This window comes from Nanorana parkeri, unplaced genomic scaffold (genome assembly GCF_000935625.1).
Source record: "Nanorana parkeri isolate BGI_ZX_2015 unplaced genomic scaffold, ASM93562v1 scaffold683, whole genome shotgun sequence".
Taxonomy (NCBI): domain Eukaryota; kingdom Metazoa; phylum Chordata; class Amphibia; order Anura; family Dicroglossidae; genus Nanorana; species Nanorana parkeri.
Window position 1 is genome coordinate 763,662 of NW_017306951.1, and position 16,258 is coordinate 779,919.

General features: G+C 43.5%; 1 protein-coding gene across 2 annotated transcripts in view; it reads left to right on the forward strand.

The window, feature by feature from the left end:
• The window catches only part of CSRP1 (cysteine and glycine rich protein 1), a 33,023-nt gene that overhangs the window by 11,926 nt on the left and 4,839 nt on the right, over positions 1-16,258 (forward strand). The window contains exons 2-4 of one of the 2 annotated variants that reach the window (XM_018563642.1): positions 4,964-5,079; positions 13,889-14,057; positions 14,123-14,128. In XM_018563642.1, coding sequence (XP_018419144.1) covers positions 4,968-5,079; positions 13,889-14,057; positions 14,123-14,128 — 287 coding nt within the window. In that variant the 5' untranslated portion in view covers positions 4,964-4,967. The remainder of the gene's footprint in view (positions 1-4,963; positions 5,080-13,888; positions 14,058-14,122; positions 14,129-16,258) is intronic. The other variant, XM_018563643.1, reaches the window with a different exon arrangement.

A 16,258-nucleotide genomic window follows, 5' to 3' on the forward strand; every position in this document is an offset into this window, starting at 1 on the left:
GTTTGGGGGGGGGGGGGGGCAGCAGTTCTAGGACAAGAGGAGGAAGAAGAATATTGGAAGCCATGTATTACAACACTTCATAATATCCTTGTGTTATTGGAATCCTACTTTTATTATATTTACATGCTGTGGTGTTAGGGGAATCCAGCAGGATCGCAGGACACAGACTTTGCAAATAAAGTAAATGTTTATTAACTTACATAGCTTCACAGCAGGAAAATAACACAATAGTTCATCTTCACTGACCAGCTGGAAAACATAAACAGGGATTATTCAGTATACAAGAAAATAACAGTCTCACAGACTTTAAGGTTTCAGAGCTGCAATCGCAGTTAGACAGTCCCAGGCGTTAGATGTAACTTTCCCAGTCTAAGGCCCCATTCACACTGAGCGACATGAAAATCGCGTGATTTTATATGTGCGATATTGCGCGACTTGTCACGCTACATCGCGCAACTTTTTCCTATTGGGCTGTATGCAATCAGGAGCAAAATCGCTCGAATTCTGCAGAAAAAAGGGTCATGTAGGAGCGACGAGCTACAAGCGATATTGAGCGGCGAGATGTGAACAGCTCCATTGAAATGGATTGGAGAAGCTACATAGCTACATATCGTGTGCAAATATGAGCGTTATCGCAGCAAAAATCGCGTGATAAATCGCTCAGTGTGAATGGGGCCTAAGGCCCCATTCACACTGAGCGTATCGCAAATCGCGTGTTTGTCACGCGATTGTCATTTTGCGCGGTTTGTCGCACGATATCGTGCAAATGGTTGCATTGAGAAAAGTAGTATCGCGCAAAAATCCGCTCCAAAAAGGGTCCTGTTGTAGCGACGCACGACCCGCGACGAACAGAGCCCTATTGCCATGCATTGGAGAGCGATATCGCGTGCTAAATATCCGCGCGATAAAACGCTCAGTGTGAATGGGACCGAAAGGTTTCCAGCAAGGATACTGATATGCAGTTTCACAGCAGTACATAAAACCACACTCTCCAGCAGGTGAGTTAAAGGAGAACTATGAGGTGAGTGATTTTCACTCAGCCTCATAATCTGAGCCGACCTGTGACAATGAAACTGTCACAGGTCGGCTCAGTAGATCGGGAAGTGAGCGAACACATACAGTCGCTCGCTCACTTCTCGATCTATGCATGCAGAGAGCCGTGACTGTCACTCACGGCTTCCTGCAGGGATTCCCCCCCTTCCCCTGTCCAATCCTCCAGTGCTGACTGGCGGAACGGACGGGGGAGGGGGCGGGTACAGCTGGCTCTGCCTCTAGATGTCACTCACACAGCTTGGTGGATCCAGACAAAATTGTCGGGATCTGTTCCGGCTGCGGCGTCTCAGTATATTGAGCTTTGGGTGACGGGAGGACGCTAGTTTGTGTCCTCCCGTTACCCTTAGGAGAACTATGGGGAAAAGCCCTAACCCCATAGTTCTCCTTTAACCCTATTTTGTCACTTAAAGAGACCACAGCCCAAACAGAGGGAAAATATAGCGTCCTTCCCGGACCCACCTACGGCGTCCTGTACAATGCATGTTAAAATATGTTTTTCCTTATCTTATAATGCAAAGATTAACATGCACATCCTAGCAGTCTATATCAACCATTGTTCTCTGCAATTGGTACACTGAATTTATGAGTAAAATATGTTTTTTATGAGTTAGTGCATAGGTTCTCAAACACCGGTTAAAGCTCCATTCACACCTATATTTAGGGTTGCCACCTTTTCTTCCATCGAAACCCGAACACTCTAGTGACACACGGAATTCTTTGGGGGAAAATGAGTCGCGGCTTCTTCATATGTAAATAGCGGCACCCATTAATATGTAAATATCACAGTCAAGGGGCCAGTAGCCCCTCTCTTAATTTTGGTTGTCCCTGTCTGCCTGACATCTTGTGTCCGGGTTTCAGCTGCCATGAAACCCGGACACAGCATGCAAAACCCAGACTGTCCGGGTGAATCCTAGACAGGTGGCAACCCTACCTATATTAGAGGTGCGATTAGGGATTTCTGCTTCAAGAACTTGTGATTTTCTGCAGCAGGAATCCCTAATCCGCTGTTTACAAGCGGCAGCTGTCACCGGTTCATGTTAATGATCTGGTGACAGCTGCGGCATTTGAATGCCAGCATATCGCATGTATGTTTACTATCTGAGGTGGTTTCAGATTCTTGGTACCGTGGAATATAGAGAGGTCAAATTAAGTGAAATTAAGTGAACACTTTGTATTAAGCACTGTTGCAGGGCTTACTGGATAATATGAATAACTTATTGGCTGTAATTGCTCTGTAAAAAACAAGACACTCTTAAAAGTACATGCGTCCCATCCTGACCGGCACATGAATGTTTACAGCTCTTGTATCCATAAGTAGGAGATGGTAAGGGGGGGATGGGGGATGCAATTTACCCTTCACTCTCTTTCAATGAGTATAGGGGATCTTTTAAACCATTATTACAGATACACATCATGTGAAAGTAAAAAAGACCATTTTCAAAAACTATGATTATAATAGAAAAGTAAAAAGGTGTTTCCAGCCCTTAACTAAAATCTGGTCTCAACCTTTTTACTGCCAAGCCATCCGGAACGCTTCAAACCTCAGCTGGCCACACCATTTTTGCAATTTTTCCTATCGTTACCAAAAAGAAGCTCAGTCATGAAGGGGTTAATTGTATACTGCTGCATTGCTGGAGTTTGTATAAGACTCCCCAAACCATATATTTTCTGAAAGCACAGTCCCGGTAGAATAAAAAGACCGTGCTACTAATTTTGTAGGTCCTGCGATAATTGCGCAACATTTGTCATCAATATTAAACCAATAAAAATACACAATTACATTGATAAAAGCACACTAAAATCAGTATCAGTGCACAAAAAAATACTTTTTAGACTAAATCTAAAAGCTAAAACTGTACTGAGTTAATAAATAACAAATATTTGTAAATATTAAATTAAACCTTTTTGCGAAACGGTAAAATAAAATGAAGTAACGCACTGTTGTGTGTATGTTGTGATTAAATGATGCAGGTGTACATTTAATCACAACATATCACAACACACAGCAATGCATCACAACGCTTTGCCACACGCTGCCACAGTTAAATTAATGTTATTTGGAAAAGGACAAATAAAGCACGGTGCATGGCGTATACCACAATATGGTGCACACTGTTGCACGTGTATAATATGTGTGTGTGTGTGTGTGTGCAGGGGGTTGTGTTTTATATTATATATATTTATTTATTTTTTACTGTGGAGGGGGGGGGCTTCAAGGAAATATCAGGGGTCTAAAACAGAACCCTGACATTTCCTTTTTAAAATAGAAAAATAAATTGAGGACACAGAGTCCTCAATCTCTTTTTCTGCAGCCTCGGCACTCAATGAATGGAAAGCACTTAGTACAGAGGCTTCCCATTCAGAAACTGGCGATAGTAAAACATTTACTATCATCCAGTTTCTGAATGGGTAGAAGCCTCTGTACTAAGTGCTTTCCATTCATTGAGTGCTGATGTGAAGCACTTCCTGTTCATTCATAACTGGGAACACATAGTAACTGGGGATTTTTTGTTAATAGCTGTCATCGGGCTGTGATGACAGCTATTGTCATCACAGCCCCTGATGACAGCTAATATTTTAAAGGGGACCTTCGGGGGAACAGTTCTGGTATATGTTCATGTTGCTAAAGCGATCCTTGAACTATAGCAGAACCGTAAAAGCTGCAGACATAAGGCTTACTGACGTGACCAGCTGGAAACAGTTGTGTTCCGCCGTAAGCCTTATGTCAGTGGCAGGGAAAGTGTCAAAGCTCCGTTGGATGATGAGCCCTGGGTTACGTGTGGCATTTTTGGAGTAGTTAAATGTATGGTTAGCTGCACACACAATGCACAAAAAGACTGCACTGTCCAGTGGTTGATAGACACTGAAGCATCCAACAGTCTGATGCTTAGATACTCCAGTAGAAAAACCATCTGATTGACCTGATTTGGTGTTGGCTAGTATTACCCTTTGATTTCACAATAAAGAAGGTTCCTCGCTTTGAAGCTCCTGGTGCTTTTTTCTTCTTCTAAGAAGTACTACTCCAGTAGTGAAATCACTTTTGAGATCTAGGTCTCCTACTACTATAATAGAGGTTCTTATTGGATTTCAGTTTGCTTTTTATTATGAAGAATGCAGTGGAGAAGTAGAAACACCCCAAGACCCCAGGCACAGAACCAAGAGCTATGACAAAGATATCTGCTGGAATCTCTAAGAGATAAAGCCAGTGTGTAACTCAGCTTAGCACACTCCAACCATGAGCGACATATTCCTTATGGATAGACTGACTCTATTTACTGGACCATGGTATTCTGGAAGATTCACAGACACCAACTTTATCATTGTTGATTGGTTCGTTCTTTAAGAAGGAACCTTTTATGTAACCTTCAACTTATCCTCTGTTTCCGCCTAAAATTATTTATACCATTCTGTGTACATACATGGCTATCTTGCTAATCTGTTTGTACACATATGATATACAGTCATACAACATTTTTCCTTCCCCTTTGCCTTCTCAAAAATTAGAATGTACAGTATGTAAATAACAAAAAGGGAAATAACAGCCAGTTGGTGACAGTAAGTCTAAACGTCTAAAGCCAAGATTGTGTCTGTGAGCATGGTGCTTTACTCGGTGGTTCCCTTTTTCTGGAGGTACATAACCTTTCTAACGTATTAGTATTGTGGTTGATGTTTAAAAATAATGGGAAACTGTATGAAAGTTCTTCTGTTATCCAACAAAAAACAAACAAATTTTGGACCTGATTGGTTGTTCTAATCTGCTTTAGTCACTTTTTCTCTCCAGGACCTTTGAGAATACATTCATTGTGATTTTGTACATGTGTATATAACATTTTCTTTGTAACTGATTAATTCAGAAAATGTATGTAATGTATGTTATTTCCAACCATCTCTATTTATTTCAATATTACAGGACAATGCCGAATTGGGGCGGTGGAAAGATCTGCTCGGTTTGCCAGAAGGCTGTCTACTTTGCGGAGGAAGTCCAGTGTGAGGGTGGAAGCTTCCACAAATCCTGCTTCTTGTGCAGTGAGTCAGCCCACTTCCATGTTAAACATACTTATCTTATGTTCCAGCTGTGGGGCTTGTCTTGATTAGAATTCTTGTTCAGTGATTTACAAATGGAAGCAAGGCAAGTCAGCCACTCATATTTCCATGGTCTAGAGTTAACAGGGAAGAGAGTCTATAAAGTCCTAGCACAGATTAAAGGGAAAATTTGCCAATGTCTATTCTGGATAAGTTTAAGACTTATTCCTGCAGAGAATACTTGACTGTCATCCTATATTTATTGCAAAAGAAGAACACAGGAAGTAAAGTTATGTTTTAATGTCCCCCTTAGTTTTAGCCTGATAAAGACATTGAGGGGAATTGATCAAAACTGGAGCAGACAAAATCTTGTTCAGTTAAGATTTGAAAATGAAAGAGAAAAGCTGATTGGTTGCCATGCACACCTACTCCAGATTTTGTCTGCTCCAGTTTTGACAAATTCCCCTCATTGTATTTTCAAACTAATATGCTTAAAAAGGGAAACTTCACTTCAAAAATGAAAAACATCTTTAACTCTTTATCATACAGTATACAAGCCATTTTCTAATATGTTATTAAAAAGTACATTTGCATTTAAAACTGTAATTTTCTAAAATTGTCAAAATATGAAGTGCAATATGGCGACCTGGAGGCACTTTTACAAAGTTGGTGTACAGAACACCCCCCAGAAATGTAATTTCCCGCTTCTTTGTTTGGAAATCAATCATGTATGCTTATAGCCTGTCCGCTCCTTATGGTCCTTTGACACCTATACTTGGCCATCTTTCCTTTCCTCCCCAGTGTGGTGTATCTGTCTTTTTGTGTTGGTGCATACCTGAATCCTCGTATGTCCCCCAATATCTTCATAATGGGATGGGGAAACCTCTCACCCAGCTTTTCCACCCTAAAACTCCTCCTTGTGGAGCATGGCTTTTGAACTTTCAACTGCGACATTTTATACGGACTTTGTCTTGGGAGCATTAAATTCATAGGTCCCTGACTTTCTTTAAACAGCTCGGCCCATTCCGTGATCTAGTCTCCCTTCTTTACGGGTCCTTGATTTCCACCAACGTCATGGAGTCGCTGTATTTAATGTCTGCATGGGAGAAAGAACTGAATGTGGCTCTTACAGAGCATGGTAGGATTGCATGTTTCTGTTTTACTCATAAGCTGGGCATGGCCTCCTCTGTTCGGGAACATAATGTCAAACTCCTGAAGATTGCATCAAATTCACTCCGAAACTTCTGCCTTATGCCGGTGTCACGAACCGCGGCGCCGTCTCGTTGCTAGGAGACGGGCCGGCAGGCTTGCATATTCGGCTCCTCCCTCCAGACGTCTCCCTCGGACTCGTCACACATAGGAGTGAGGGCGTAGCAGCCTGGCCCTTCGGAAGCATCCTGTTGCTAGGAGACGTTCGGGAGGGCCTCTGCTGACTGCTCCGCCCCAACACACCTGCCTACTCATAAAAGCCTGGAAGGCACACTTGCTCAATGTTCTAGCGAGGTAGAACGTTGAGCAATTTCTTAGGGCTCATACCTCTGCTCCAGCACATGAACCTTTCACTCCAGCAGCATTAATCCGGACTCCTTCCAGCACAGCAGTGATCCTTCGCCCTGTACTCCTGGAGGGCTCTGAATACCCCAACAAACCGCAAGTACCATCCTGGACCCTGTAATTGTTTACATTGCCTGCAACTCAGTGGGGTTTAAAGAGACACTGCTCTACAAAGGGGGCTTGCTCAGGAGTACTCCTAATTACTGTTTGATAAGCCTGCAATAGTGTTATGCATTAGTGGAGTGAACTACTGTATACCAAAACAAATACGGGACTACTTTTCTTTCCTCTGCCAAGTTGCTGTAGTTGCTATAGTTTTTTGCATTCATGGAGTGAACTACTTTATTTTGAACTACAAATCCCCACAGGCCCCAACTAACCACAATATTGCAAAGAGGGAAGGTTCACTTATTGTTATCTCTGCAATTACAGCCTGTGGTGGCATATGATGTGTTAAGGGTTCCAACCTCACTCAGCCACACTAAAGAGTGTAAGTGTGAACCCCCCACCTGAGCCATCCACAAAGCCTCTCCGCAGCTGAGATCCTCAGCCAAACTCGCTCAATCATTACAGCCGGAGATGCCAAACTGAATTGGGCACTATGGCCTATATTTGGTGGAGCTGCCCTCAGATTCAACCCTTCTGGCAGACAGTTTCTCAAATCTACTCCAAGGTTGCTATTAAAAATATCACCCTGATTCCAAAAATAACCTTAGTGTACATCCTCCTAGGCTCCATTTCCAAGGTGAAGAAATCCCTCCTCCAATTCTTTATCAATGCGGCTTGAATTCTGATCCCTAAGTATTGGAATTTCACATCTGTTCCCCTGGTCTGCAGAGTTGTGCCTCATAATGCCGTCAGAAGAGCTGATAGCTCAACAAACCAATAGTGAGTGGGTAGGGGAACAGAGAGATGGACATGGACTAAAAACCCCTCCGTGCAACCTTTATCGTCATATCAACCATGGGATATCGAACAGTCCCAGAAGTGAGGGTGGAGAAGAGCCAGGGTAGACCAGAAAGGGGCCCACTGTTTATGAGAGGAATTGCAACACCAGTCCACGACTCTGTTGAGGTGAACCGCCTTATAATAAAGGTCAATGTTAGGTAAGCCCACTCCACCTTTTGACTTAGGTAGTGTAAGCATGCAACTATGGATCCTGGGATGTTTATGGGCCCAGATAAATTCAGTAGTTGTTGAAGACGAGTAAAAAATCATTGCAGTAGGCTAATAGGAAGACCCTGCATAAGTTATAGAAGTTTGGGCAGAATCGTCATTTTGATGGAGTTGCACCTACCAAACCAAGTAACAGTGAGGGTGTGCCATTTCTGCAGATCCAGCATGATACTGGATAACAAAAGGAAAAGTGGGCCTGGCATAACAAAGACAGGAATAATTACAGGTCCCTAGGTATTTAATGGCTTTGTCAGCCCAACAAAAAGAAAAACTGGCTCGGAGAGAAGTGACATCGGGAAGCGAGGTACTCAAAGCCGTCAACTTGGCCCAGATGATACTGAAATTTGACAGGGACCCGTAGTCATGGAAGGCCTGCATAAGTTCAGGAAGGGAGGTCTGGGGACGAGAGAGAAAAACAATAAATCATTGGCGTATGCCGCAACTTTATGTTCTGTATTTTGTAGATGAAGGCTTTCTCGGCATCGGTTGACAGGCACATCAAAAGGAGTAGAGTTGGAGCGGGCATAATGCAGAATGTTGAGGACTCTTGCGGTGTTGTGGCATCATAGGCAAGGACGAAAACGACCTGATCTGTATGAATAGATTGTTGAATACAGGACATCAGTCGTTTGGAAATAATTTTCGAGAAGAGTTTTAGATCCGCATTTAAAAGAGCAATGGGACCATAACTCCCACAGTGCACCGAATCCTTACCGTCTTTAGGGATCACTACGATGTGTGCCCTTAGTGAGTCAGCGGAAAAAGGAGTGTCATGTAAGAGCGAGTTGAATTCCGCCAGAAAATGAGGGGACAAGTTGTCAAGAAAAGTATGATAAAGGAGGTGAAACCGTCCGGGCCTGGAACCTTTCAATTTTTGGATGGTTTCATCGCCAGATCCAGTTCCTCTTCCGAGATGAGCAGTTCAAGACCCTTGCTTATCTCTGAAGGAATAGAGGGCATACCTGAGCGGGGCAGGTAGGATAGGATTTTGTTAATCTTGTCAAGTCTACCCTGGGCAAATAAGTCAGAGGAGTGAAATTCCGCTGCATGTCTGATGACAATGAAAGCCCCCTACCTTCATTAGAAACAATATTGAAGATCTTTTATGGACAGCTTCCAAACAATGAAGGCGTTGAAAAGGCAAGCACAGGGACACAGTCAGCAGGGCCCAAGGCCTATATACCCACTGCAGATGGCTATTTACCTATTAGATTTTATATAGGGTGATGGCATAGCTGTCCCTTTCCTGGGTCTTGTCGATCAGCTGCTGTCACTGTTTGGGTATTCTGAAAGCTGTGGACATCGGCTGTAAGAATACAATAGCCCATTAGGGGAGTTTCCTCCATCCGTGCTGTTTAGCATGGATGGAGGAAACTGTTGGATTGATGTCATTCAGCCTGTGGGCTGAATGACATCAATCCAACAGATTTGGATGGATGAATCCAGCAGATTCCTCCATCCATGCTAAACTGTGTGGATAGACTGATCTCCTCTGCTGGGATATTGTATTCTGATGTAGATTTTTTTCTGACAGCTGTATCGTCTACGTGTATGGCCAACTTTACACACCAGATGTTTACTAAGTCAGATATCATTAACAGATTGTTAGTGTTTCATATAGTCATTATAATTCATGGTGCTATAAAATGTCCTTGTGTACAATTTGTGTACAATTTAAAGTAGTAGTAAAGTGATATTAAAGCTTTAGATTTTTGTTTTTATTTTTAGTAACGGGAGGCAGCCTTTATTGCAGATCTTTTTTTTTTTTTAAATGCATTAGGGTAAAAAAACCTACAGTCTTTATTACTACTTTAAACCCTCTGCCTTTTTAAAATGTACTGGGTAATGTCAAGCAGTGCAACATTACCCAGTAAATTTTTTCCTTAAAAGGTGCCCAAAAAATTAATTAGCGCACCCCAGCACTGAGATGTCACCGATAGCTCCTAGTCTCAAACTAACGATTGGGATCTGGGAAGACTGGCTCCCGATAATGTAATCATTGTGATAGAGAGTCACAGTAATCTCTGTAAATGGAAGCCTCCCCTGTACTGTTTCTCCTTGGGGTGAATGCTTCCTTCTGCCTGCAGCAGACTGATGACATCATCTAAGCCTAGGCAAAGGCACCTGATTGGAGTTTAAGTATGGCATTTTATTGTTAAAAGCATCAAAAATTATGCTGTTGCTGTATATTGTGACTTAATTAATGTAACAATTATTGTTACAATGTATTACACTTGGCCGTTTAAATATGCATTAAAAGTACTATGGTCCAAAATGTTTTTGCCATTTACTATGTCCTCCTGTGACCCAAAACTCAGCATGCCCACTATGTGATGACATTGCAGAGCTACGCTGCGGCCAGGAAAGATTCCCGACAATATTGTCGGGATCCACCCTGCCACCTGTTTGACAGCTGGCCCTGCAGGGACTGACAGTCACCGCTCTCTTCAGGGAGAAGATTGGCAACTGAGCAATCTGTGGTATGTGATCGATCAGTTCTCAATCTATAGAGCCAACATGTGTCAGCTGCAGTGTCACACGTTGGCTCTAATTTATGTGGATGAGTGTATTTCACTCTCCCCATAACTCTCCTTTAAAGGTTACATAGTTTTTATTTTAACACAGGAAATACATTTGTATTGTAGTGCACAATTCTAAACTGGAAGAAGAAGCTTTTAAGCAGCATGAGTAATCTGGCTTTTGTCATCTGCAGGAAGTGAAACAAAGCAGGTCTGGTCATTAGAGATAGAAAGAAACAGGTTTCGGAAGCAATGTTTTTTTTTGTAGGGCGGTGCAGCAATATTCTTATATTCCTGCCCTTCCTCCTTCTGTGCATAGACAGAACACAATCCTAAATTACAGCCAAACATTATCTATTCAATCAACATTCATTTTGATGCTGGAGCAAAGATTTGGTAATAGGAATGAATTGCATGTATTTACACCAATGCACGCAAACTACATAAATGCCTAAAGCCCATCTCCGGGGAAACAAAAAACTCCCCTTGGAGTTTAACTGCAAAGGTTAACTGCTCGTTTATGTCTAGGGGATTGTGTAAAGCAGTTTTACTTTCCTGATCCCTGCTTCCCGATGGTCACCTGTCTCCCCTAAGTTTACCATCAGCTTCCTCGCATATAATGCAGGGCCATCCGGCATTACACAGGGTGACGTCATAAACCCCTGACTGCCGGAGCTTGTTGGAGAGGCTGGGGTGAGCCTTTTTAAGATATTTGAACTGCCTCCCACCCTGTAAGATCACTCATTTCCTGTCTCTAAACTAGAAAATCAGATGTCATGGCAGCCCCTGCACAAAGCTATGCAGTTGAGCCATCACAGACGCATGACATACTAACAAGCTAGCTTAATGCAAGAGCTAATCTATTTGCTATTTCTATGTGAACCAAAAGTCGACCCTTGATTCCAATTCCTTTGATTCAGCACCAAGTGTTTTCTGGATAGGGTTTCCAGCTTTCTGACCCACTCAACCTATTGTCTGGAGGTGGTTTTCAAAGCTGAACACCATACAAATACACAATTGAAGTATAAATATCACTTGTTTTTCCTGCCCATGGATTTGTAATTTGTTCAACCGCATTGTGTGTTTAATCCACTCCCACCCATGGTATGTTATTTTAACACATAAGATAGTCAGTCCATTGGTGGAGTTTCATATTAAGCTGTCAATTATAATGGATGTGGCAATGTATTGTTTTTCTTTTCATTTGCATAAGATTTTTTACAAACACCTTTTGCAGTTTCTTATAATTTTTGCATTAAAAAGATATCTAATCCCAAGAACAACAATTTAACATGCTGCAGCCTAATAGTCCATAGATGTGTTGACTGCATTAGTCTTCATTTTTCAGGCTAAGAACATTTTCATCAAGTACAGAAAATACCTGTTAATCCAGGGGTGGAAAATAATTATGGAATTCAGGAGCCAGTCTGTTCAATCCAGGAGCCAGGATTTTTTTTAGCAACCAGTTTCACTGACAGCAACTAAAGGAAACCTCAAAAATGAGTTGCCACTTGCAATTTCTGGTGACTTGTCCAGCTCTGTGTTAATCTTTCTGAAAATGCAGTGTCCTTGTAATTCCTGTGAAATGTAAATATACGAAACAATGGTATCTTCCTTACAGGCTTTCCGTAAACTCCTAATTAGATAAAGCCACATTTGTAGTCCTGCTGTGGGGTGACAGACATGGCTCCCTACATAGATAAAGTGTGGTGAGTAAGCTTTGCCACACTAGGACAGACATTGTGTTTCTGACAGGATTACCAGATAACAATCACAAAGAAAACAAATGCAGCCACTACATTTAAAGATTGATAAACTGAAAAAAAAATTGTTTTGGGGTTTAGATGCACTTTAACTAAATTGGTTTTAAATAAAGAAATTTGACATTGTAATCGGAATCCTCTTCCTGATGTTGATTATTGTCCTAGCTGAGCAAATCCTTCTACGATACAGTAGTGGCACAGAAAGCCTATGTATCTGAATAGAGGCATCATCATGCCTTAACTGTAGAGCCAGAAATGGACATGGCTAAAGTAGTATTAAGGTCTGGGCATTTTTTACCTTAATGCATTCTCTGCATTGGGGTAAAAACATCCCAGTGCCTTTTTTCTCCCCCCCAGTCCCCCCCACACTTACCTGTCAGCTACGTTCATCCCCGCCGCCGGTCACAAAGCGATCCTCAGTTCCCCGAACTTCCTGGTTTCAGGGGGAGGATACTGATGGCAAAGGAGCCAACAATCAAATTGTTGGGTGGAGAGGAGGGGCGTGGTCTGCCACAGGGCTGGGTGTGTCTATGGACGCACACAGCCACTGCGGGCACGAGCGCACACGAGTGCCTCCATTAGCCGATAGCTGAGGCACCCGTGTAGGGGGCGGGGGGAAGATTGATGCGTGGACCTACTAGAAAACGCGGAATTACAAACTTTTAAAGGAGAACTATGGGGTCAGTGTTTTTCCCCATAGTTCTCCTTGGGGTAACGGGAGGACACAAACTAGCATCCTCCCCTTACCCTAAGCTCAGTATACCGCGAGCTACAGCTCGCGGTATACTGAGACGCCGCACCTGGAGCGGATCCCGACTTAGATGACGGGATCCGCCCAGCTGCGTGAGTGACCGCTGGCTCTGCCTATCTAGAGGCAGAGCCAGCTGTACCCGCCCCCTCCCACGTCCGTTCCGCCAGTCAGCGCTGGCAGATCGGAGCGGGGAGAGGGGAATCCAGCCCCTCCCCCTGTCACGGCAGAGAGCCGTGACAGGATCGAGAGGTGAGGGAACCCGGTATGTGTTCGCTCACCTCCCGATCTATTGAGCCGACCTGTGACAGTCTCATGGTCACAGGTCGGCTTAGAACTATGAGGTGAGTGGAAATCACTCATGTCATAGTTCTCCTTTAAAGAAAAACAACAACAATCACTTGTATGAAATATTTTTATTTTTTTTAAAGGAGGCTTTATTATCACTTTAAGCTTGTAAATGCTAATCTTTATAGCATTCGATTCTGCAAGTATTTACCATCTAACAATCGTGCTGACTTTAGCTTTTAGCAGGATTCAGCAAACCTAAAGTGTATTTCCACTTTTACAGGCAGATTGGGGATGAAGTGTGTTTTACTTGCTCAAAAATCCTACCTAGCTGCACCTTATGCAATGTTTAGGAGGGGGCTGGAGCGGGTTGTGGGAAGATATATTTACTCTAACCTTGACTGTACTCTGCTGGCAGATTTAATTTCCAATTGAGAATTATTTAGCTTAGACTAAGTTCAGACCAATTGTATTCTAGACAGGAAACGGTTAATAAAAATCTAAGACACAACCAGGCTAACTCAGTAAGGCAATCCATATTGCAGTATTCTATACAATCAATCAATATTCATCTTTTTACTCATCTGACAACAGTAAACTGAGATCTGTTTGATTGCTGTGAGTTATCACTTTCTGCTCAGTATCAAAGCAATTTGCACTGTTTTGATTAAGCTTGATTAAAAATAATGAATTTACTTGTAGTATACTTTTAGTGTACTTTAACATTACATTTTTTTAATTCCCAATGCATTTGTCTTCTGCAGTGGTATGTAAGAAGAATCTTGACAGTACCACAGTTGCGATTCATGGGAATGAGATCTATTGCAAGTCATGCTATGGGAAGAAATATGGGCCCAAAGGATACGGATTTGGACAAGGAGCAGGCACTCTGAGTATGGACCGGGGTGAAGCCCTGGGAATCAATCCTGAAGAGTAAGTTTATGCCTATATTCACTGAGTTAGGTTAATGGTTCTTGGTTTGAGCTTCTTCAACTTAGGGAACCAGGCCGCATACCCGGGACATGCAGTCTGGGAAGGCAGGTGAGGCAGAGCCTCCATTTAGACCGGCTTCTAACAACCTGCTGTGAAGAGCAAGTGGTATGTCCGTTTATATATAACTGGTGGATGGCAGGTGGTTAAACTGCTGTATGCCAGTGAATGTCAATAAGGCTGGCTGTTTTCTAGCTTTATAGAAGATGTCCTGTATTGTCCACAGAACACAGAGTCTATCATACATATCGTTATGCATGCTATGCATTTATAAGAAGGGGAAAATGCAGAGCTGTTGTCAGGTAGCAGATGATAAAATAAAAAACATCTACATGATACATTGACTTGGGTCTATTTATAAACAATTCACGGGGTCGTTTGCCCTGCGAATATCTGTGAACATTCTATAAGTGCGAATATATGCCAAAATGAACATTCATTAGCTGTTTCTTTACAGTGTAATGTATTTTCAAATGTTTTTTCCATGTAATACCACATTATGGCCAGTATATGGCAATGAGGAGCATAAAAAAATACTTATTTTCTGTGCTTCTCAGCGACATCTATTGGCCATAATGTGGTTTTACATGGGAAAAAAAATATAAAAATAAACTGCATTAGAAAGAAAAAAACGAAAGAACATTTGGTCCAAACAAAAGGAATTTTGGTCCACTCATCTTTGCAGAATTGTTGTAATTCAGCCACATTGGAAGGTTTTCGAGCATTAACCGCCTTTTTAAGGTCATGCCACAGCATCTCATTGGGATTCAGGTCAGGACTTTGACTAGGCCACTCCAAAGTCTTAATTTTGTTTTTTTCAGCCATTCAGAGGTGGACTTGCTGGTGTGTTTTGGATCATTGTCCTGCTGCAGAACCCAAGTTCGCTTCAGCTTGAGGTCACGAACAGATGGCCGCACATTATCCTTCCGGATTTTTTGGTAGACAGCAGAATTCATGGTTCCCTTTCTCACAGCAAGTCTTCCAGGTCGTGAAGCAGCAAACAGCCCCAGTGTCACGGGCGCCATGTACCTGAGGTGAGACCGAAGAAATGGGGAGGCCTCCCTTGCACCTCGGGTCCTTGAAGTCTCTGGAGATGGAGACAGAGACTTGGTGGACACCGAGTGGCACGGGTGCCAGGGGTGCGGAGCACCGTGCAAGCCTTAGTCCGAGAGCCGAGGTCAAGTCCAGTCTGGCAATGAAGTACACAAGGGTTAATCAGAAGAATGGTCGAGATCCAAGCAGGGGTCGGTTCCAGTCTGGCAGCTGAGTACAAAAGGGGCAAAGAAGTAGAATGGTCAAGGTACAAATCCGAGGTCAATGGCAGGCAGCAATCAAGAGTAGTCAAATAGGTTTCCAGGTCACAACAAGTTCAGACAGATCACACACTAGCACAGGAACAAGGGGGGACTGAAGATAATCCAGCAATTTGGCAGTGTCTGGGCTGGGCTTATATAGGGAAGTGATGATTGAAGTTTGAGGTCACTTCCTGTGCGCCTCCTGGGTATTTTCCTGCCTTTGTTCATCAGGTTGAGGTCACTTCCTGTGCGCCTCCTGGGCATTTTCCTGCATTTTTCCATCAGCTCTTCTGCACATGCGTGGGTTGGCGCACTGATGCGTCTTTGGCACATGCGCAGTTGGTGTGGATTTCTTCCCCAGCATTGCCGCTCCATCGGCTTCGACACAAGCTGGGGCCCCATCAGCGACGCTGCTCGTGACGTCACTTCCGGCCAGTCTGGCGGCAGAGGAGGCCTGGTGTGCAGGTAAGAGGAGCTAGCAAGGAGGGAGGGGGATGCAACCCTGACCAGCCTACCTTAGAACCCCTTCAGAGCCCACTATAGACAGTCTCAGATGGGCTGTGCAGCATCTATGGTGGGCTCAGCAGGGTCACTCTCAGGTGAGTCCAGCGCGTCACTAAGCCCTGAGTCCAGCGCGTCACTAAGCCCTGCGTCCAGCGGGTCACCAAGCCCTGCGTCCAGCAGGTCACCAAGCCCTGGGTCCAGCGGTTCACCAAGCCCTGGGTCCAGCGGTTCACCAAGCCCTGCGTCCAGCGGTTCACCAAGCCCTGCGTCCAGAGGTTCACCAAGCCCTGCGTCCAGAGGTTCACCAAGCCCTGCGTCCAGAGGTTCACCAAGCCCTGCGTCCAG